The 25,414-nt window shown below is 47.0% G+C and overlaps 1 protein-coding gene across 1 annotated transcript in view; it reads left to right on the top strand.

The window, feature by feature from the left end:
* The first annotated feature begins 2,432 nt into the window (after positions 1 to 2,432).
* The window catches only part of LOC139753343 (ribosomal protein S6 kinase alpha-5-like), a 258,307-nt gene continuing 235,325 nt past the window's right edge, over positions 2,433 to 25,414 (top strand). Inside the window, exon 1 of the mRNA XM_071669832.1 lies at positions 2,433 to 2,598. Within this exon, the coding sequence (XP_071525933.1) occupies positions 2,529 to 2,598 (70 nt within the window). The 5' untranslated portion in view covers positions 2,433 to 2,528. The remainder of the gene's footprint in view (positions 2,599 to 25,414) is intronic.

Below are 25,414 nucleotides of genomic sequence, written 5' to 3'. Positions count from 1 at the left end.
CTGCCTCAGGTCTTCCCTCTGTGCGAGTGTGTACATCTCTCCTAGCTGCTCTTACCCCATCCTCCTCCTCCTCCTCCTCCTCCTCCTCCTCCTCCCATGTTAGCAGTACACAACGAGAAAAATATATATCAAGATTTTCTCTTCCAGTTGACGAGACAATGTGTTTGATGGTGACTTATAACGAACCTGAGCAAAACATGATGCTCAATGGAAAATACATTTTCTTTACTTCCTTTGACTCTTAAGAGAATAATTGCATCAGTCACGTGGAGAAAATAAAGTATCTACAGTGTTCCACTGGACACATGGGCCCTTCCACATCAGGAGGCAGTGGTATGGTCACGTGTCACGCCAGGGGTGCAGCGGGTCTTGTGTGGAACCCGAGCCACTCTGCCGGTACAGCACCGCCTCCCGCGGGTGCTGCTGGTTTAGTCTCTTTATTTTCCCCTGGGCAAAGGCTGGCCAGGGCGTTGGCGGGCAAGGGACGTCCACGCAAAACAACGGGGCGGGTGGGCGGCCGGCGGTGGTGGTGGTGGTGTGGTGTGATGAGACGAAGGGAGGGAAGGGAGGTTGGTGTCTGTCGCAACAACAAACAAGGGGACAGAACGCTCCTGAAAGGCTCGACCAGATCGGTAAACCTGATCTTTTCCAGTTTTGATCCCGAGATAGGAGGTGGACAACACGATACAAGAGGTTCACCACGGCCAGACCAGGGTGAGGCAAGCGTGGGCAGCTATTCCATCCAGTCGTTGAATCGATCTCTCCCTCTCTCTCTCTCTCTCTCTCTCTCTCTCTCTCTCTCTCTCTCTCTCTGCTGCCGCGTGTGGCACCGGCTAAGGGTAACGTGCGCTCCCACTGGGTTCAATTAACTTGTGAAATTCGTTTATATAACGTTAATCATGTTCAACTTTTGGCTAAATAAATTCTTTCAGTTTCATCCCGATCCCCGTCGCCTGGGAAAACCTGGTCTGACTCTCTCCATCCCCTCCTTCCTGCCAACGAGGCTGACAGAGCGCTACATGAAATTCTGGGAAGGCGGCAGCGGCGGCGGCCGATGAACAGCCCTCACTAACTTCCTGGTATGGCCGATCTCGGGAATACACAAGCCCAGCACTACCAGGAGGTGGCTCGGAATTCCCAGAACCCAGAGGCCTGGTAGGTAGGCACACAGGCAATGACCCGTCTGGCCGTGACACCTGACGACTCCCCCCCCCCCCCCACACGCACAAGTAAGGGCAAGACCCAAGCCTCCCGCTCACTGGTTCGTGAAACCCTCATTCCTCCCTCAGCAGACAGATAGTGTCGTACGGTCTGAAGTCGTGCATCAGAAACACATTTTCTTACGACGACACAACAAAGAAACTAAACTACATTCATGAGGTGGTTCCTGGTGACAGTGAGCTCAGTTCTCTCTTATATCAACGACAAAAACTGCCACTCAGGATGCGGTTGATGTGACAACTGCCGGATGTCCAGTGATCACAAGCCGACCAGAGAGTAACAACATCCGGAAGTGGTGTGCAGTGTGAGGCTGACAACAGGGGGGCCGCTGGAGACGACACACAAGCCACCGCCGCCCTCTCTACTGCCACTGTCGTGAGGGGCCGAGCACCACCCACCTGTAGGTGCTGTGCTGCTGCCCCCCGCCTACCCTCTCACCCCATCATCCTGCACGGACGCACCCAGCACACGCGCACACACGTGACTATATACCGTACTGCACACCTGTCGCTGGTGGTGACACGTGTGTGGTGGTGTTGTAGGGAGAACCATTCGCAGGAAAGAGGCAGATTACATCGCCTGTCTAAACTTCAGGAGAATCAAGTTTGAGATTTAATTCATATGGGACTCGTTAACCCTCACCAATGAGGAATAGTTTAGATCCATTTCCCGCGTACTGTCAGTGAACCAGCCAGGTGCCGCTCACGCTCACAACACGCGGGTTGATTCACAGCAGCGCCCGGCTCATCAGGAAGATAACGTCGCTCTGTTCTGGGAAGCAGAGCCACACAACAGATTTAAATGGCCTTGAAAAACTTAAATATGAGCAGTTGAAGCGAGATGCTGAGTTACGTGTGAAGACGGATAATCACGTACACTAGGATGGTTTCGCACGGACGTTACGACAACATAGGACTGATAAGGAAAGAACATGTTTAACAAACATTGTTGAAGAAGTTACCTCCGTATCGCCTCAGCAACGGGCGCCAAGGTTGGACACACTACCTGTCGCAAAATCAGCTGAGCAGTGCCGCATGTAACACTGCCAGACGTTCAAAGCTTAAGAGAGGCCCTTCCTCCCCGTACACTGAATTTCCACTAAAAATTCCCAACATTCGAATTATAAGAGTACATTTAGAGAGCACATCCTTAACATAGGCTACGTCAAAATCATAAACATCAATTATTTCATGGTGTACGAGAGTTTGGCGAGCGTGGCGGCAGCAGATTATAGTGTCATCTTGTGAAGTGCGTCTCTCTGCGGGTTATGTCTCTGTGTTTCCCAAGTATTGAGTTATTACACGTGTATGGAACCAACCACGTCCAGCAGGACTCCACCCAACGATGGAGACATCATCTACCATGAGCTTAAGGACGGTAAGTGAGCATGACGAACGTTAGCAAGCTGGCCAGGGTGTGGAATACAGTGACTCACACGGAGGACCGAGTTAGGCCAGCAGTTTACGGTGTTGCTTTGCTCCCTACATTATGTATTTCTTGAAGATGCCATATTGTAACACCCCTCTCCTTATCACTCCATTATGCAGTGAGGGTTCACTGATGTGTCTTAGATTTCACTGCGTGTCCCGGCGTCCTCATACAGTGGACGGAGATAAAGACAAAAAATAAGCGTGTATTCACCGCCTTCCCCAGGCGTTGCTAGCAAGTGTACATGCTTATCAGGTGTTGGTGCCACTTTTTTTTTTTCTTAGAGTCGTCACGTCTTGGCTTACAACGAAGCTTAGCGTCTTGCCCCCCGACCTTCCCCCACGCCGAGAAGTATTACCAAAACTTATTTCCCAGCGAGAGAGAACAGTAGGAAAATATCCTGTACGCTTGCGACATATGATTGGTAAATGCTGGCGCTGAGCGAGCCAGGATGACGGGTACAACTACAGGGGTAAACATGCCCCACCCATCTGGCTGCCTGCCCCACTGACCTGCTCCTGCCCACACCCGCACATCATACCACACCGCGCTCCCAGGTACACTGCCACAACCACCACCACAAACACCACACTCCACGCTCTTCAGTCACACACTCACAAACAAGTACACGCACAAATACATGTGACCTACATAATACTTCTTATTACTTCATATGATGTTTAACGTTGTTTGTGAGAGTCTGGGGTTGCGTTTTTTTGGTGCACTTAAACATATAAATCCACGTTTAAATTAACATAACATAACAACGCTACCTTGCTAATGCGGGAAATGGCGAATAGTTTGAAATATATATATATATATATATATATATATATATATATATATATATATATATATATATATATATATATATATATATATATATATATATGTGTGTGTGTGTGTGTGTGTGTGTGTGTGTGTGTGTGTGATGTCAGAAATGCGCTGGTAGTTCGCCTGCTTAATCAAGGTGAGAAAACTTCAGCGGGGGAGACACTACGATCACCATGCCACACACTCAGGACACAACACACACACAATAACCCCAAGTGAATGAGAGGCAGTGCGTGACATGCCATTTACTCTCGTGTTGTTCGCATTCGTGTTCGTCGTAGTTTCGTTTTCAGTTGAGGCCAGTCAAGTGTGGGAGATTCCTGGGTTACATTATCTGCACAACACAGCACAACTCGCCGATAAGAGCCAACGTGCGGACCCGCTCCATCATAATCATCAGCCATTATTGTTAAGGTCCTACGAGATCGGCAGGTTTTACAGCTCGCTTTCTGCACGTGCTAAGAATATATATATAATATATATATATATATATATATATATATATATATATATATATATAGATATATATATATATATGAGAGTATGTGTGTGTTCTGCATGTTGTATCCGGGTTTGTGTGTGTGTGTCGTATGTATCGCGAGGGTTTTACCTTCCTTGACTGTTTGTTGAGATATGCGATCGCGTGTTGCCTCCTTGAGGCTCGGGTTATTAACTGACCTGATGATATAAGTGGTCGAGCAGAGGAAAACTTCCCCACATCTCTGAGCGATGAATGTGAGGATCCAGGGGAGGATCCAGGGGATGCCAACGAACAACCCTCGTCGTTTGCACAATAGCCCTTGCTCGCTAGCAAATTACACACGGTCGTTAGCAATATAGATTTGGTAGGTAGCATATTAGCGTTGACCGTTAGCTAAATAGACTTAGTCGTTAGCAAAACAAACAGTTGTTCGCCAAACAGACATGATCGTTAGCTAAACAGACTTGGCCTTTAAAAGAATTAGACTTGGTCGCTAGCAAAATAGATTCTGACCGTTAGCAAAACAAGAGTTGATAACCAGCAAAATAGCTTTGGTCGTTAGCAAACTAGACTTGGTCGTCAGCAAATGACACTTGGTCGCTGGGTAAATAACCTTGGTAAAATAGCGCAGGTCGCTAACAAAATAGGAGCCAGAAGCCAGCAGAACAGGTCTGGTCGCCGGTAATCCACCTCAGACACAACAGCCTCCGCCGCCGCCGCCGCCGCTAACAAAACAGAACCGTCGTCAGCAACGTTGTCTCCGACACAAGCAAATTAGCTTCGTCAAATTGCGATTAATCTTCCTATTTGAATACTGCTGGATTTCCTTACAATCATATATATATATATATATATATATATATATATATATATATATATATATATATATATATATATATATATATTTGTTTTTCTTTTTTTGCTTTGTCGCTGTCTCCCGCGTTTGCGAGGTAGCGCAAGGAAACAAGACGAAAGAAATGGCCCAACCCACCCCCATACACATGTATATACATACGTCCACACACGCAAATATACATACCTACACAGCTTTCCATGGTTTACCCCAGACGCTTCACATGCCCTGATTCAATCCACTGACAGCACGTCAACCCCGGTATACCACATCGATCCAATTCACTCTATTCCTTGCCCTCCTTTCACCCTCCTGCATGTTCAGGCCCCGATCACACAAAATCTTTTTCACTCCATCTTTCCACCTCCAATTTGGTCTCCCACTTCTCCTCGTTCCCTCCACCTCCGACACATATATCCTCTTGGTCAATCTTTCCTCACTCATTCTCTCCATGTGCCCAAACCATTTCAAAACACCCTCTTCTGCTCTCTCAACCACGCTCTTTTTATTTCCACACATCTCTCTTACCCTTACGTTACTTACTCGATCAAACCACCTCACACCACACATTGTCCTCAAACATCTCATTTCCAGCACATCCATCCTCCTGCGCACAACTCTATCCATAGCCCACGCCTCGCAACCATACAACATTGTTGGAACCACTATTCCTTCAAACATACCCATTTTTGCTTTCCGAGATAATGTTCTCGACTTCCACACATTCTTCAAGGCTCCCAGGATTTTCGCCCCCTCCCCCACCCTATGATCCACTTCCGCTTCCATGGTTCCATCCGCTGCCAGATCCACTCCCAGATATCTAAAACACTTTACTTCCTCCAGTTTTTCTCCATTCAAACTTACCTCCCAATTGACTTGACCCTCAACCCTACTGTACCTAATAACCTTGCTCTTATTCACATTTACTCTTAACTTTCTTCTTTCACACACTTTACCAAACTCAGTCACCAGCTTCTGCAGTTTCTCACATGAATCAGCCACCAGCGCTGTATCATCAGCGAACAACAACTGACTCACTTCCCAAGCTCTCTCATCCCCAACAGACTTCATACTTGCCCCTCTTTCCAAAACTCTTGCATTTACCTCCCTAACAACCCCATCCATAAACAAATTAAACAACCATGGAGACATCACACACCCCTGCCGCAAACCTACATTCACTGAGAACCAATCACTTTCCTCTCTTCCTACACGTACACATGCCTTACATCCTCGATAAAAACTTTTCACTGCTTCTAACAACCTGCCTCCCACACCATATATTCTTGATACCTTCCACAGAGCATCTCTATCAACTCTATCATATGCCTTCTCCAGATCCATAAATGCTACATACCAATCCATTTGCTTTTCTAAGTATTTCTCACATACATTCTTCAAAGCAAACACCTGATCCACACATCCTCTACCACTTCTGAAACCACACTGCTCTTCCCCAATCTGATGCTCTGTACATGCCTTCACCCTCTCAATCAATACCCTCCCATATAATTTACCAGGAATACTCAACAAACTTATACCTCTGTAATTTGAGCACTCACTCTTATCCCCTTTGCCTTTGTACAATGGCACTATGCACGCATTCCACCAATCCTCAGGCACCTCACCATGAGTCACACATACATTAAATAACCTTACCAACCAGTCAATAATACAGTCACCCCCTTTTTTAATAAATATATATATATATATATATATATATATATATATATATATATATATATATATATATATATATATATATATATATGTAAAGTGATAATAATATATGGTGTAACCGGACTCTGCCTGCATGAGGTGACCCCGCAAGTGACACGTCACCTTCGAGTGGGAGCAACAGTTTCGTCCAAGATTTCGCTTCAAAGGAATCCATCACTTCTCAGCTACTGGAAGTAGCAAAGCTTTGGGCTCTAGAAGTCTCTGAAAAACACGTCCTGGAAACCTACCCCCTTCCTCTTCTTGTTTTTCGATTTTAAAAGAAAGAACAGAAGAAGGGGCCAAGCGGGGAGTGCTCATCCTCCTCGAAGGCTCGTGCTTGGAAGTCTGAATGGTGTGGATGTAAAGAAGATGAGAAGAGAGGAGAGACAGGAAAGAAACCTGGATGTTCTGGCTCTGAGTGAAATAAAGTTCAGGGGTAAAGGGGAAGAATGTATGGAAATGTCTTAAGAGTAAAGTCAGGGGATGGTAAGAAGATCAGAGCCAAGGAAGGATTAGAACTACTCCTGAAGCAGGTGTGGATGTGTGTGAAAGAGTGTAAGGAAGTGAATTCTTGATTGACTTGGGTAAAGATGAAAGTGGATGACAACTGATGGGTGATTATTAGTGCATATGCACCTGGTCATGGGAAGAAAGATGACCAGTGGCAAGTGTTTTAAGAGCAGCTGACTCAGTGAGTGTGTCAGCAGTTTTAATGTAAGAGACCGGATCTTAGTAATGGGTGATGTAAATACAAAGGTGAGTGATGTGGCAGACGAGGGTATAATTGGCGTGCATATGATACTCAGTGTCATGAAAGGAAGTGGAGAACAGTGTATGGAATTGTGTGCAAAAAAAGGACTGGTGACTGGGAGAGTTTGGTTTCAAAAAGGGGCATGTACTAGTATACGTATGTGAATAGGAGAGATGATCAACGAGCATTATTGGATTGCATATTAAATGATAGGTGTGTACAAGACAGACTTTTGGAAGTGAATGTGCTGACAGGGGCAGCTGTAGGGATGTCTGATCACTGTCTTCTGGAGGCGAGGTAGAAGATTTGTAGAGGTTTTCGGAAAAGAGGAAACAATATCAGTAAGAAGGGAGTGGTGAGAGTAAGTGAGCTTGGGAAAGAGACTTTTGTGTAGAAATACCAGGAGATTGAGTGTAGCATGGCAAAAGGTGAGATTACATGAAGCATAGGGAGTGAATGAGGACAGGGAGGGATTTAGGGAAGCAGTGATGGCAAGTGCAAGAGATGGATGTGGCATGCGAAAGGTGGGTGGTGGGGAGATCAGAAAGGGAGTGAGTGGCGAGATGAAGAAATAAAGTTGCAAGTGAGAGAGAAATGAGAAGTGTTTGGACGCTACTTACAGAGAAGGAGTACAAATGACTGGGAGATGTATAAGAGAAGGCAGCAGGAGGTTGCAGGGGTTTACAAAGAGGGCAAAAAAGTGTTGGGGGTGAGTAAGTATCAGTAAACCTTTGGGAGAATTAGAGAATACTTTGGAAGGAGGTAAATACTGTGCAAAACAAGAGAACAAATGGAAACATCGGTGAAGGGGCGAAAGGGGAAGTGGTAACAGGTAGTAATGAAGTGAGGAAGAAATGGAGTGAGTACTTTGAAGGCTGTTCAATGTGTTTGATGACAGGGTGGCAGGTGCAGGATGTTTGGGTTGAGGCGGTATGCGAAGTAGGAAGTATATAAGAGGTGGTGAAAGCTTTACGGAAGACGGAACGTAGGCAAGGCGGCTGGATAAGATGGTACTGCAGTTAAATTCATTTAGCAAGGGGGTGACTGTGTTGTTAAGTGGTTGGAAATGATTTTCATTGTATGTATTTATCATGATAAGGTGCCGAAGGACTGGCGGAATGCATGTGTAGAGCCACTGTATAAAAAGGCAAGGGGTAAAATGAGTGTTCAAACTACGGAGGTATTATTTGCTTTATTGCATGTATGTGGCATTTATGGATCTGGAGAAAGTATATGATAGGGATGATAAAGATGCCTTGTGGAAGTTCTTAAGAATATACGGGGTAGGGGGAAAACTGCTAAAAGCAGTAAGGAGTCTTTATCAAGGCTGGAAGACCAGTGTACGAGTAGGAAGAGAGGAGAGTAAATGGTTCTAGGTGAAGGGTGGTGTACAGCTGAAGTGTCTGATGTCACCGTGGTTGTCTAATTTCTTTATGGATGGAGTAATGAGGCTGGTAAATTCAAGAGTCTTGAAGAGAGTGGCGAGTATGCAGTCTGTGGGAGATGAGACGGCCTAAAGGGGAACCCAGTTGTTGTTTGCTGATGATGCAGCATTATTGGCAGATTCAAATGAGAAACGGCAGAACTTGGTGACTGAGTTTAGAAAAGTGTATGAAAGGAGGAAGTTAAGAGTAAATGTAAATAAGAGCCAATCGTTATCAGGTTTAACAGGGGTGAGGGACAGATTTGTTGGGTGTGTGAGTTTGAATGGAGAAAACGTGGAGGAAGTTAAGTGTTTTACATACCTAGGAGTGGACATGGCAGCGAATGGAACCATGGAAGCGGAAGTGAGTTGCATGGTGGGGGAGGAGGCGAAGGAGCGCTGAAGAATGTGTGGAAAGAAAGAACGTTACCTGAGAGGGCAAAAATGGATATGTTTGAAGATACTGTAGTCTCAACAATATTATATGAATGCGAGGCATGAGCTATAGACGAGTCTTTGCGGAGGAGGGTGGAAGTATTGCAAATGAAATGTTTGCGGACTATGTGGTGTAAGGTGGTTTGATTGAATAAGTTATGAAAGGGTAAGAGAGACATGTTGTAATAAAAAGTGAGGTTGAGAGAGCTGTATAGGGTGCGCTGAAATGGTTTGGAAATAAGGAGAAAATGAGTACGGAAAGATTATATCAAAGAGGATAAAAGTATTAGAAGTGGAGAGAAGGAGAACAAGGAGACCATATTGGAGATGGAAGAATGGACTGAAAAAGATTTTGAGCAATAAGGGGCTGAACATGCAGGAAGATGAAAGGCGTGTACGGGATAGAATGAAGTTGAACAATGTGGTATACAGAGGTCGACATACTGTAAATGGACTGAATCAAGGGTAAACTATTGAAAGGTTTGTGGGGGCCTGGTTGTGGATAGGGAGCTGTGGTTTCAGGACATTACATATGACACCTAGAGAATGGATGTGAGCGGATGCTGCCTTACTTCGGTTAACAGTAATCACATATGATAGAAAAAGTGAATTGGAGAAACGGTTTGGACTGTCTTAGGAGTAAAGTCAGTTGATGAGAAGACAAGAGCTAATGAAGGAGTAGCACAGCTCCTGAAGCAGAGTTGTAGGAGTGTGTGAAAGAATGTAAGGAAGTGAATTTTAGACTGATGTGGGTAAAACTGAAAGTGGATGGGGGGAGATTAGTGATTATTAGGGCTTATGCACCTGTGCATGAGAACCAAGATCATGAGAGGCAAGTGTTTTGGGAGCAGCTGGATGAAGTGTTTTGGCAGTTTTGATACAAGACATCGGGTATTACTGATGGGTGATTTAAATGCGAAGGTGAGTGACGTGGCAGTTGAGGGTATAACTTGGGGGGGGGGGGGGTGAATGTGTGCTGAAAAAAGAGGGGCATACGCAAGTACACGTATGTGAATGGGAAAGATGGTCCGTGGGCATTATTCGACTTCAATCTAGTTTTGAAGGCTTGTAAAAGAGAGACTTCTTGATATGAATGTGCTTAGAAGGGCAACTGGTGGGATATATATATGTGTATATATATATATATATATATATATATATATATATATATATATATATATATATATATATATATATATGTGTGTGTGTGTGTGTGTGTGTGTGTGTGTTTTAGCAAACTCGGACGCCGTGAGCAAAATAATAATAATAATAATAATAATAATAATAATAATAATAATAATAATGATAATAATAATGAAGAAGAAGAAGGTGTAATTACCTATTTATACAGTACGTGGAGGGAATTTTCTTCTCATAGGCCCTCTCCTCATTAACTTTCTCTATAATACGACACTTTAAAATTTTGTATACTATCAGCATTTACACTACAGCGTATTCCATTTACCCACTGCTGTAAAAGTACCTTTATACAATTTTTTCTCACATATTTCTTGTTATGACCTGTGGTTGCTAGTGTGATTCGCTGTCTGTGTATTCGGGGAGTGAGCTTCACACATGTGGAACCCATAATCGTAATTTAACTTTCTTGTTAGACATTCATTCCAACGCCTTATTTACTCTACACTTCTCTGCAGAGAGATTTTATTCATTTATTCATTTATTTATCTATTTATTTTAAGGAGACAGTTTGTCACGGACTTGTACAGAGATTATCTCCTGCACGTCTCCCTCCCACCGTGGGTTTCTGACCTTCGGCTACGTACTGCACTATCAACCTCAAGTCTCTTACATTGTACCTGAAGGCAATGCGGCACCTCCTCCTCCTGAGACTAGGCTGAGTCTAGCCCAAGTCCTTTACATAAGGAGATGCATGTCATATCCTCCCCACCATATAGCCCTTATGTTGGCGTTAGGTTTCTGTCGTATCATCATCACTTTGCAACTGGTCGAACCGAATTGTGTTTACCATGTCTAAACAAACCTGATGGTTTTCAAAAATTGCCCGTCGAGATTTTAACAGTCCCAGATGCTTGTTGTTCGTCCCGTGGTGCTGAGCGTCATCCACACATACGGGTAAGATTCAAGTTCCTGTAATAAGTTATTTGCACAGATTAGGAGCAGCAGTGCCGGCCCGAGACAGATCCCTGAAGGGCTTCACTGTTTAATACATAGTCACTGGAAAATGGCACCTCAGACATGACATGTGTTCACTTCTACGATGATTTTTCAACCCAACTAAGACGTCCTCCCCTTATTCTGTTATGTATTCGTTATGTACCATCATCAACTCAATTGCCACTTTCATGGGGAATGGATCAGGTACACACTGCCTCTAAATTCATTCTTTTTCAACTTGGAAATCCATTTTCTCTGTGTCGGTGTTCTGTGTAGGATAGTGTCAGATGCCTTCTAGCAGCTCCAGAGCACAGGATCTCATCTCTTTCAGCTACGGTTCGCTCTCCTAGAGGATTTGCTAAGCATGTGCTGCTGCTTCTGCTTTGCAAGTGTTCATTTATTCTCTAATTACCTTCTCCAGTGTTCTATAGATCATGCTTGTCAATGACACGACCTGTAATTAAGCGTATTTTCTTTCTCATGAACCGGAAAAATTAGCTCACCAAATGCGTTTTTCCCACTCCCTTGCCACTGGTCCCTCTTACACCGAGTCCCTAAATGATACAGTAGCCTGTCTGGTGTTCCTTCACACTCCTCGTGTATATACACTCAGATATCACGAGGATCAAGCACCTTACACGGATCTCGATCCTTATTAAGTCCACTTGTATCTTTTTTTACGAATCCCACTGCCTTCCATGACCTCTTACCCGTCCCAAATAGGTAGTGCTGGCGGTTAGGTGTTCGTTACTGTGAACCAACTTTGGAATTGTGCATTTATCTTCTCACAGAATTTCTTTTCTTTGTCGAGAGCATTTCCCTCTGAGTTCTTAAGTGTAACTTCTTGTCAAATGATTATTTGCTCCTAACAGGTTTATGAAACTATGGAAATATCATTTACCTTGTCCACCTTCATTTTTCGTAATGAAATGTTCTTTCCCTATACTGGTGTCCGATGCCCTCTGGTTCATCATCCAGTTTCTATCATAAATAAGATAATGCCCGCAGATAACCTCATCAGGAGCTCTAGGTCTCCTGTTATCTCTTGTTATATCTTGTTCTCGAACACCTATCATATGCCTGGCTGTGTCTCTCCTGTAGTGCGTCTCGTCTCTCTCTGGCCTTTTGATGGTCTATTGAACCTGGATGACTTCCACAGACCCCCTTCTTCTATCGCTGTTCCATCATGAGAAGCCATTTACTGACTCCCTCACCCTTGGCTTCACACAACCCTCTCCACACTCGAACTCCGGAATTCTGGGACCTAAATATAACCGGTAGTTGTAAAGTGTTCCACTTGTGTATCATCTACTGAGGGGTTTGAGTCGCTCTCTGACTCCTCCGTTATTTCTTCACTTGTTCCACTGCTCCAGGTGTGATCTCACAGTTCATGTTTACTATATTTAGCCTGTTGTACCTGAAGGTAACATCTGGTGTTGATGATGTATCTTATATAACAATTACTGAGTTCAGTATTTTGCTTCACGACGTTTTCCCTTAACATGTTCTCATGTAATTGAATATTTTTCAATGTTTTTCTCCCCCATGAACGTTCAGATTTTTTGTTCATCATTTTCTATGGTGTTACAATCTTGAGAAAAAGAAAGGCAGCAACGAAAACTGAGAACAAGAGCCAGGAATGTGGTCTTCTCAAGCAGTTTCCACTACGTCGTACAGCAGGGCAATCATCTCACATTGCTCCAAATTTTCCACCAGGGAGAAGGGCTAGTGTTTGTGGCAAGCTCGCTCCCGCACCATCGTGATAGCGCACCACATTATCAGTCAGGGTTTGCTCTGCTTCGTCATATCTTATCAGAGGATCAAACACCAGCAAAACAATGAGACAGATTTTCTAAATTGTGTTCCGTCCCTTCATGCACTGTCTGAAGGGGGTCTGTTATCCCATTACTTCCTGGTGTTTATGGCTGTCTCTCATCAAACGGACCCACAACCACCTGCCTTCTCTTCTGTCTTATCTTTCATCTACGACTGTCATGTATTGTGAAGGAAATATAAGCGGACTCGCAATAGCTTCTGAATTTTTAGTTGTGATTTCCCTTTAGCTGTCCATAAACTCCAGCACTCCGTCATTCACTACTAGTACACATGCACTCCTGAGTACTACTTTACCAGTCACTACTAATATTTGCCTCCAGATCGCTTGTCTTCATAACTATCTTCCAAATATGCGACCCTGGCGACAGGTTAGGGACACTGTCGACTGGTCCTTCTCACACACACAATCCTGAAGCTTATATCCTGCTAGACAGTAATCATACTGAGGCCTTCTTACACTTTGTCCCATCTTCATCACTTTACATTTGCTTGGAGTGAATTTCATCAACCACCTGTCAGTCCCACTTTGGAGTCTGTTTAGGTCCTCTACATTATCTTCGCTTTTCACCTCCCTCATGACCTCTGCAACATCTTCAAATATATTCAGGTAGGAACCCATACCATTAGGCAAGTTATTTGCCTGGATCAGTTAGAATAATGGTGTAAGAACAGAACCGTGGGGCACTCCGTTGATCACCTCCAACCTTTTGGAGAAGGCACTTTTAGTCAGACGTACGTCCTCTGTTCTGTTCAATAGAAGATTTTCCACCTCGTTCCTGCCTGGTGATCCAGCTCCTTAATCAGCCTTCCATGCGGTTACAGAGTCAAATGCTTTCCGTCACCCAACATACAAACAGTCCAACTAGCCTTCCCTTTTTTCTAGGGCAGAGCTTACTCTCTCGAAGAATTTGTGTGCTCCTTTCCCTAAAGCCATGCTTTTTCTTACTTAGGCATTCTCTCCTGTAGAAAATCATCCATTTGTTTTCTAATTATCTTTTATAGAACCTTGTAAACCAGGATCGTTATTGAGTCCACAGTCCCTTCTTATAGACAGAGGTGTGTGTGTGTGTGTGTGTGTGTGTGTGTGTGTGTGTGTGTGTGTGTGTGTGTGTGTGTGTGTGTGTGTGTGTGTGTGTGTGTGTGAGGAATTTGTGAGTAAGGGGGAGAAAATCTGACATTCGTAATGCTCCGTTTCTTAACCTTGAAAACATAACACGTATTAACCCAACCAGTTTAATCACTTCAATGTCTGGCCACAAGTTTTGGTGTGGGCAAGACGTTACAGACACTTGACAGACCTTGAGGATATAGTTATACAAATATAAGAGGCAAGCTATGTCGGCTTGAGGGCCACATGTATTCGGTAGACAGACGCACACACATTACGTTGTACATTTCCTTAGTCAAGTACTTAAAATAGCTGTTACTAGTGTGTCGTTTTCACCACTCTCCTGCGGTAGTAAAGTAGGTACACTGTCAGTCATAAGTCCCTCTCACATACAGATTCTTGATGTATACTTCCTGCCAGATAATACTCGTGTGGAGACTTTCTTCCTACTGTCAGGTTATTTACATCATGAAGGGCAGCAGCAGGTACAGTGTACCATCGCCACACCTGACCCAATCCCTTTTTGAGAAGGCCTCTCTGCTGACATGTGTCCTTTGTTCTCACACAAAGAAAGTTGTCCCTGTATCGAAGGAGTTTCCCCTCATTCCTACCTGAAAACTCGACTTCTTTACTAAATTTCTTTGTGGTACAATGTCTCAAGTTTTCTGAAAGTGTAGCAGCTCACAATCCACCTACATCTCTTCTAAAACGTCTTCGCTTCGCAGAATTCACAGACATACGTGTGTTATTCACGATCTTTCCCAGAACCTCGGTTCTCTCTTAGTTAGGTAAATTGTTTTTGCACATATTCATCTAACTGCTTTCTGATCAATTTTTTCTTTTGTCTTATTGACCATACTCGTCAAAAAGATTGGTCTGTACTTCAGTGCAAGTTCCCCGGCCTCCTTTCTTAAAGATGAGCTCGATATCTACCCTCTTCCAATCCCTTGGCACGACACGCTACGCCGGAGACCAACTGAACAAGTGTATCTGCACACTTTTTCAGCTCAGATAAAAAGACTTTACCAGGACCATGAACCATTTAGCAGCCTGTTAATATATTTTCTAGATATTTCATTTTTTTGCAAGAGATCTCCCCCATTCCTTCTCCAGTGGTGGTGCTACTGTAGTGTCATCCACTGTGAACGCACCTCAGGACTTGCAATGTAGCTCCTCACATCTTTATATCGTCCATTATAACTCTTCCTCCTGTATCCCTTAGCGTGATCAGATGATCATTAACTGACAACTTAAAGTTGAATTTATGGTAAAGTTTTGGATTATCTCCAGCCTTGTGCACAATATTCTTATGTTGCTCTGTTCCTCCTCACTTATCCTGCTCTACACATTCCTTGCTCCCTTATAAGCGTCAAATGCTGACGACTGGCTCTTGTGTCGTCTGTATCTCTTCCAGAGCATATCTCAGAACTCTTGTGCTTTTTAAAGTCATTCACGGAACCATCACTCTCTTTTCTAACCTTCTCTCTCTCTCTCTCTCTCTCTCTCTCTCTCTCTCTCTCTCTCTCTCTCTCTCTCTCTCTCTCTCTCTCTCTCTCTCTCTCCTTGGAGCAGCTAGAGGTAAACATGTTTGAACTCCATCATACAGAATATCTCAGAACCTTCCATAACAGTAATATATATATGATGGCTATGGAACTTCACTTCCCAGTTTGTGTTCTCAAACATATTCTCAAGTGGGTAGTTTCCTCCCTGATATATGTGTCCTCATGTGCCATGTCGTCACACTCAGACACTGAAGGTTTACTTTCTTCCACTTGGTGGATATATCATCATATCTGACACTTTCACTTTCCTTGCTGTCATATGTGTGTAATTATCTATCGGGACTGTACGGGGAAGGAGTTATATATATTCTTGAAGCCCCATCTTGTGTGAGTGTGTGTGTGTGTGTGTGTGTGTGTGTGTGGTGTGTGTGTGTGTGTGTGTGTGTGTGTGTGTGTGTGTGAAAATACATACCTTATGCATATTTTTTTCAAGCCAATAATTAATGCACAACTAATTTACATCTTAACCAAATCTCTTGCGGTAATGATTTATTGCCTTGTTATCGCTAGTCCATGATGGTTAGGGAGCCTGTAGCCAAGGGTGCACAGCCTGTCTGAAGTGAGGGACTGGACCAGTATTGCTGCCTGTATTGTCAACACTATCTTACCCCATCGCAATCCACACCAAACCTCAGCACCACCCTGGTACACGCCTCACCATTATCACCATCACTAGACGTACACATCACTACTCATTGCACTGTGTGACACCAAGCATTATCACTGTAACATCAGTAACACTCTCCACCAATACCGTTACACCATTAACACACCTCCAAAAGTACAACACAGAAAAAAAACACCCATATAAACTCATCCAGCTTGTAACACTGGTTTACAACAATACACATCACCCTGAGCACTGGTGTATTAAAACGCATATCGCTAGTAATATAACTAACTGGTAACATAAAATACGTCACCAATAATATACGTCACCAGAAATACGTAACTACCAACGTAACTATCCAAGTCACGTTATCAAGAACATCTCTGTAGTTACCAACACTTGCCCAGTAACACAACTAGGAACATATCTGCCAAGTAACACAAGTGTCCAATTACACGTCTCTCTAATAACACATCTGCCTAGAAACAAACCTCACCAATTAAACATCTGCCTGTAACGCACCTGTTTATTAACACATTCAACAATAACACCTGTCTAGTAATACACCTCACCAGTAACACTCCTCACTAGTAACATACCTCGCCAGTAACACACCTCACCAGTAACACTCCTCACTAGTAACATACCTCGCCAGTAACACACCTCACCAGTAACACTCCTCACTAGTAACATACCTCGCCAGTAACACACCTCACCAGTAACACTCCTCACTAGTAACACACCTCGCCAGTAACACACCTCACCAGTAACACACCTCACCAGTAACACACCTCACCAGTAACACACCTCACCAGTAACACACCTCACCAGTAACACACCTCGCCAGTAACACACCTCGCCAGTAACACACCTCACCAGTAACACTCCTCACTAGTAACATACCTCGCCAGTAACACACCTCACCAGTAACACTCCTCACTAGTAACACACCTCGCCAGTAACACACCTCACCAGTAACACACCTCACCAGTAACACACCTCACCAGTAACACACCTCACCAGTAACACACCTCACCAGTAACACACCTCGCCAGTAACACACCTCGCCAGTAACACACCTCGCCAGTAACACACCTCGCCAGTAACACACCTCACCAGTAACACACCTCGCCAGTAACACACCTCACCAGTAACACACCTCGCCAGTAACACACCTCGCCAGTAACACACCTCGCCAGTAACACACCTCGCCAGTAACACACCTCACCAGTAACACACCTCGCCAGTAACACACCTCACCAGTAACACACCTCGCCAGTAACACACCTCACCAGTAACACACCTCGCCAGTAACACACCTCACCAGTAACACACCTCGCCAGTAACACACCTCGCCAGTAACACACCTCGCCAGTAACACACCTCGCCAGTAACACACCTCGCCAGTAACACACCTCGCCAGTAACACACCTCGCCAGTAACACACCTCACCAGTAACACATCTCGCCAGTAACACACCTCGCCAGTAACACACCTCGCCAGTAACACACCTCACCAGTAACACACCTCGCCAGTAACACACCTCGCCAGTAACACACCTCTCCCCGGCTCTGACTCAACGAGTAATATGAGCGTGTCTTCGTACCAGATACACGAGGCACTCGGCCCACCTCTGTGGCGTGCCTGACACTCATCTATATTTGTGTGACACTACACCAACACTCACGGCTGCCGAGTGTCTTGCCCACACCATACTATGTGACCGGAGGAGGAGGAGGAGGAGGAGGAGGAGGAGGAGGAGGAGGGAGGTGTGTGTGTGTGGGGAGGGGAGGGTGGGTTGTAAATAACAGGAATGAGTAACGTGACTCATGAGACACACAGGCAGTCAGTAACAAAGCCCACCTTCGCACACCTCACTCATAACGCGATTTCCTGGTAACACTCTCGAGTGTCTAAGTAACACACGTGACTTGTTGGCGATCTCCGATAACAACGTAAACAACGTGTAACACCATCTAACAATATGCAACACTTGGCTTTCCTAAAATACACGGAACAACGCGTAGATGTGTATCAGACACGTTTATCTTCCTCATTACCCGTAAAGTATAGGGAAAAACTCACGCATTCTTCATCTGCAAGCTGACATTACCACGAGTCGGGAGCAACAGACATTTGTTAAATACAGAGAATAACTTTTCTTTCTGTGGGTTTACCTACTAACCTGAATACAGTATTCGAAAGCAAACAACATTCGAACGGTAGAAAACACGAATATAATCTCATCACGTCCCATGTACAAAATATCACGTCCCATGTACAAAATATCACGTCCCATGTACAAAACATCACGTCCCATGTACAAAACATCACGTCCCATGTACAAAACATCACGTCCCATGTACAAAACATCACGTCCCATGTACAAAATATCACGTCCCATGTACAAAACATCACGTGCCATGTACAAAACATCACGTCCCATGTACAAAATGTTAGTCGAGTAATTTTCTTAGCGAGTGATTAATCAAGGGAGAGTGGGAGGGAGGAAGGCTCCAGCCGGCACCACCTCACCAAGCGGCCGAGCCAGTGACACTTTAACTTTGTAGAGTTAATGTAGGAGTGGCATTGTTCCTCCGCACTTGCTGACGACACGGGTGAAAAAAATAAAGGCGTTACGCAACGACCAGAGGAAACGTCGTTACGTAACTACGACCCCCCCCCCCCCCTCGAGCCACAGAGGACGAAGCGAAAAAGAGAACGAGCTGTCAGTCTTCGGGAAACAGCTACTGGTATAAATACAGGCTGTCGGCGGAGTTAACCACTGCTATACACGGGGTGTAGAAGGAGTTAACCACTGATATATACGGGCTATAGGCGAAGTTAACCACTGCTATATACAGGCTATAGGCGAAGTTAACCACTGGTATATACAGGCTGTAGACAGAGTTAACCACTGGTATGTACAGGCTGCAGACAGAGTTAACCACTGGTATGTACAGGCTGTAGGCGAAGTTAACCACTGATACATACAGGCTGCAGACGAAGTTAACCACTAGTTAGAAGGCTAAGCCATGAAACATAAGGTACATTTTCTCATGCTCATCGGTTGTACTGTCATGTTCAAGTGTCGTGCCATCGCGATCAAGAGCTGTATCATCGTGTTCAAGGGCCATATCATCGTGTTCATGGGTCGTAGCGTCGTGCTCAAGGGTCGTAGCGTCGTGCTCAAGGGTCGTAGCGTCGTGCTCAAGGGTCGTAGCGTCGTGCTCAAGGGTCGTAGCGTCGTGCTCAAGGGTCGTAACGTCGTGCTCAGGGGTCGTAAAATCGTACTCAATGGTAATAAGGTCGTAGCATCGTGCTCAAAGGTCGCAGGGTTGCACCTTTGTGCTCAAGGGTCATAACAATGTGCCCAAGGATCGTAGCATCGTGTTTAGGGGTCGTAACATAGTGCTCAAGGGTCGTAGGGTCGTAGCAACGTGATCAAGAGTCGTACTATCATGTTCAAGGGTCGTAACATCGTACTCAGGGGTCTTAGGGTTGTGCTCAAGAGTCGTACCATCATGCCCAAGGGTCGTAAGATCGTGCTCAAGAGTCGTAGGGTCGTAGCATCGTGCTCAAAGGTCGCAGGGTCGCAGCTCATGCTCAAGGGTCGCAGCGTCGTGTTCAAGGGTCGCAGCGTCATATTCAAGGGTCGCAGCGTCTTGTTCAAGGGTCGCAGCGTCGTGTTCAAGAGTCGTAGCATCGTGTTCAAGAGTCGCAGCGTCGTGTTCAAGGGTCGCAGCGTCATATTCAAGGGTCGCAGCGTCTTGTTCAAGGGTCGCAGCGTCATGTTCAAGAGTCGTAGCATCGTGTTCAAGAGTCGCAGCGTCGTGTTCAAGGGTCGCAGCGTCATATTCAAGGGTCGCAGTGTCTTGTTCAAGGATCTCAGCGTCATGTTCTAGAGTTGCAGCGTCGTGTTCAAGGGTCTTAGCGTCATGTTCAAGGGTCGCAGCGTCGTGTTCAAGGGTCGCAGCGTCGTGCTCAAGGGTAGTATCGTCGTGTTTAAGGGTCGCAGTGTCGTGTTCAAGGGTCGTATAGTCGTGTTCAAGGGTCGTAGCGTCGTGTTTCAGGGTCGTATAGTCGTGTTCAAGGGTCGTAGCGTCTTGTGTTTGAGGGTCGTATAGTCGTGTTCAAGGGTCGTAGCGTCTTGTTTTTAAGGGTCGTATAGTCGTGCTCAAGGGTCGTATCGTCGTGTTTAACGGTCGTGTCGTCGTGCTCAAGGGTCGTAGCGTCGTGTCTCAAGGGTCGTATCATCGTACTGGAGGGACAGAAGCAGAATCTGTTTTACTCGCGTTCATATCGGGCTGTGGTGGGCGCACCAACAACCTACCGAGGCAACGGTTAACGCACCAAGCACGACTCGGGGCTGACTCACTCACAGCTCACAGCTCACAGCTCACTAGGATATTTCCGAACGCCTAACCCCACCCCTCGCCTCCCCTCCCTCCTGGGTCACCTCACCACAAATAGATATCTTATTAATGTTGATCCAGAATGTTTCGACTGCTGGTACAATGCATCGTCCCTCCCCTTCTGGTGTCTGCTCAATGTGAATGTGGATACACACTCGCCTCATTGCCTCTATATGCTAACACGGTCCCACCCTGTAACACTGTTTCACCTCTGTAGCCATTTGCCACCACTGTAATGCTGCACCACCCTGTATCATTGTGTCACCACTGTGATATTGCACCATCATGTAACATTGTGCCACTGATGTAAGATTGTGTCACCACTGTAACATTGTGTCACCACTGTAACATTGTGTCACCATTGTAGCATTGTGCCACCAGTGTAACACTGTGCCACTATTGTAACATCATCCCTTACAACGCTTCCAGGTGCAACCTGCCCACACATTTCCCTCTGCCTGTTTCTCCTGAAACACCTGCCCCTCACTACCCACTTGCCAACACTGCCCAACCTGCCCCTCACTACCCACTTGCCAACAATGCTCCACCTGCCCCTCACTACCCACTTGCCAACACTGTCCAACCTCCCCTCACTACCCACTTGCCAACACTGTCCAACCTGCCCCTCACTACCCACTTGCCAACACTGCCCAACCTGCCCCTCACTATCCACTTGCCAACACTGCCCAACCTGCCCCTCACTACCCACTTGCCAACACTGCCCAACCTGCCCCTCACTACCCACTTGCCAACACTGTCCAACCTGCCCCTCACTACCCACTTGCCAACACTGCCCAACCTGCCTCTCACTACCCACTTGCCAACACTGCCCAACCTGCCCCTCACTACCCACTTGCCAACAATGCTCCACCTGCCCCTCACTACCCACTTGCCAACAATGCTCAACCTGCCCCTCACTACTCCACTTGCCAACAATGCTCAACCTGCCCCTCACTACTCCACTTGCCAACACTGCCCAACCTGCCCCTCACTACCCACTTGCCAACACTGCCCAACCTGCCCCTCACTACCCACTTGCCAACAATGCTCCACCTGCCCCTCACTACCCACTTGCCAACAATGTTCCACATGCCCCTCACTACTCCACTTGCCAACAATGCTCAACCTGCCCCTCACTACTCCACTTGCCAACAATGCTCCACCTGCCCCTCACTACCCACTTGCCAACAATGTTCCACATGCCCCTCACTACCCCACTTGCCAACTATGCTCAACCTGCCCCTCACTACCTCACTTGCCAACAATGCTCCACCTGCCCCTCACTACCCCACTTGCCAACAATGCTCCACCTGCCCCTCACTACCCCACTTGCCAACAATGCTCCACCTGCCCCTCACTACCCCACTTGCCAACAATGCCCAACCTGCCCCTCACTACCCCACTTGCCAACAATGCTCCACCTGCCCCTCACTACCCCACTTGCCAACACTGCCCAACCTGCCCCTCACTACCCCACTTGCCAACAATGCTCAACCTGCCCCTCATTACCCCACTTGCCAACAATGCTCCACCTTCCCCCCACTACCCACTTGCCAACAGTGCTCCACTTGCCCCTCATTACGCACTTGCAATCAACGCTCCACCTGCTCTTCACTACCCACTTGTCAACAATGCTCCAGCTGCACCTCCTTACCTTGCCAGCAATGCTCCACCTGCCCCTCACAACCCACAAGCCAACCGTGCTCCACCTGCACCTCACCACCTACTTGCCAACCATGCTCCACCTGCACCTCTCTACCCACTTGCAAACCATGCTCCACCTGCCCCTCACTACCCACTTGCAAACAATGCTCCGACTGCCCCTCACCACCCACTTACAAACAATGTTCTACCCTCCCCCTCACTACCCACTTGCCAACAGTGCTTCACCTGCCTCTCGCTACCCACTTGCAAACAGTGCTCCACTTGTCCCTCACCACCCACCCATTTGCAAACAATGCTCCTCTTGCGTCTCACCACCCACTTGCATGCATTGCTTCACCTGCCCCTCACCAGCCACTTGCAAACAATGGTCTACTTACCCTCCACTACTCACTTGCAAACAATGCTCCCCCTGCCCGTCACTGCCCACTTGAAAACAATGCTCCACCTGCCCCTCACCACCAACTTGCAAAAAATGCTCCACCTGCCCCTCACTACCAACTTGTAAACAATGCTTCACCTACCCTTCGCTAACCATTTCCAAACAATGGTCCCACTTGTCCCTCACCACTCACTTGCAAACAGTGCTACACCTACCCCTCACTAACCCACTTGCTAACAATGTTCCACCTGCCCCTGACTACCCACTTGCCAACACTGATCCACCTGCCACTCACTACCCACTTGCAAACAATGCTCCACCTGCACCTCACTACCCACTTGCCAACAATGCTCCACTTGCCTCTCGCCCACCACTTGCATTCACCCACTCGCAAACAATGCTCCAACTGTCCCTCACTACCCACTTGCAAACAATGCTCCACCTGCCCCTCACTACCCACTTGCAAACAATGCTCCACCTGCCCCTCACTGCCCACTTGCAAACAATGCTCCACCTGCCCCTCACTACCCACTTGCAAACAATACTCCACCTGACCCTCACTACCCACATGCAAACAATACTCCACCTGACCCTCCACCTCCTTGCCTACCATGCCCCTCCTGACCCCCCCCCACCACCCACTTGCCCCATCATGCTCCTCCAGGAGTAGGCACTCGCCTCTCATCACGCTCCACCTACCCTTAACCAGCCAGCTGCCTTACGCCATCACACGAGCCAGCTGCCCCTCGCCCCCCGTAGCAACCAGCTGTCAGTGAGCCTGTTTGCTTCTCTCCGAGACCTACATACCTCTCACTGACCAGCTGTCAATAATCAGCCAGCTGTTTCCTCACTTTCCACCTGTCTCCTCACTATCCATCTGCCACCCCCTACTACCCACCTGTCCCCTCACCGTTCACAGTTCTCCCCTCCACCCGGCTGACCACTCACTCACCATCTAGCAGCTTCTTGCCACCCAAGAGACGTTACAATCCAGCTGGTTAGCCCGCGTCAGGTGCTGAGCCGCAGGTCGGGCGGCCACCTGCGCCTCGCTCAGCCAGGGAGATTGTCTTCAGTATGGTACACGGCGACCTGCACTGCGGGGGTGGTGGTGTGCTGCAGGTGATGCGTGGATGGTGGCGGTGGAGCGCTGGTGGTGGTGGTGCGTTGTAGGTGGAGTGTGGGTGGTGGTGTGTTGTAGGTGGAGCGTGGGTGGTGGTATACTGTAGGTGGAGTTTGGACGGTGGTGTGTTGTAGGTAAAGCGTGGGTGGTGGTGTGTTGCAGGTGGAGCATGGGTGGTGGTATATTGTAGGTGGAGCGTGGATGGTGATGTGTTGCAGATGGAGCGTGGGTGGTGGTGTGTTGCAGGTGGAGCGTGGATGGTGGTGTGCTGTAGGTGGAGCGTGGATGGTGGTGTATTCTAGGTAGAGCATGGGTGGTGGTGTGTTGTAGGTGGAGAATGGATGGTGGTGTATTGCAGGTGAAGCGTGGGTGGTCGTGTGTTGTAGGTGGAGCGTGGGTGGTGGTGTATTGTAGGTGGAGCGTGGATGATGGTGTGTTGTCGGTAGAGCGTAGGTGGTGGTGTATTTTAGGTGGAGCGTGGGTATTGTGGTTAGAGAGTGGGTGATGATGGTGGTGAGCTGCAGGTGGGGTGTGGTAGGTGAGGAGGATGTGGTGCAGGTGGAGTTCAGATGGTGATGGTGAGTGTTAAGTGGGTGGTGGTGTTGGTGGTGCAGGTGGGGAGCGGGTGGTGGTGTTGGTGGTGCAGGTGGGGAGCAGGTGGCGGTGGTCGTGCAGGTGGAGAGCAGTGGGTGGTGGGGATACAGCTATTACCAGAACAGTACCGTATTACAGATGTGCCCTGACAGAAGGGAGCCATATTGCAGGTGTACCCTGAGGGTGATAGGTGATGGTGGTGAAGGTGGAGAGGTGGTGGCAGTGGTGGTGAAGGTGAGTGGCAGTGGTAGTGTCTGTAGGTGGAACGTGGGTGGTGATGATGGTGGTGGTGACAATAAGCTGTAGGTGGAGCGTGGGTGGTGGTGGTGGTGACAGTAAGCTGTAGGTGGAGCGTGGATGGTAAGCTTCAAGTGGGTGGATGTGGCACCGGTTATTCGTGCCCCACCGCCAGCAGGGAGGGCGGTGACCAGAGGTAGCAGTGCCCACCTGGGCTGTGACGGGTCATATGAATGGAGAGTGTGGTGGTGCGTGCCTCAGCTGATGATACACCTGGCTCTTTAAGGCAAGACGAATTGTACGAGACGCCAGGAGGGTCCTCCACACAGTGAGGCGGAGGCTGACATAGAACACGTCACAGCCCTCCACTTGCTCTCTCTCTCTCTCTCTCTCTCTCTCTCTCTCTCTCTCTCTCTCTCTCTCTCTCTCTCTCTCTCTCTCTCTCTCACACACACACACATAGTATCTGTGGGACGTGGTGGAGGAGCGCTGTCGGATGCTGTGTGTCGCCGAGCCAGTGGATGAAGGGACATGGAAGCAGAGAGAGAGAGAGAGAGAGAGAGAGAGAGAGACAGATTTGATAAGCTTAAATGATCTAGACAAT

This window comes from Panulirus ornatus, chromosome 1 (assembly GCF_036320965.1).
Source record: "Panulirus ornatus isolate Po-2019 chromosome 1, ASM3632096v1, whole genome shotgun sequence".
NCBI classification, from domain to species: Eukaryota; Metazoa; Arthropoda; class Malacostraca; order Decapoda; family Palinuridae; genus Panulirus; species Panulirus ornatus.
The sequence above is the reverse complement of the archived record's forward strand: the minus strand, read 5'-3'. Positions and strand labels throughout refer to the sequence as shown.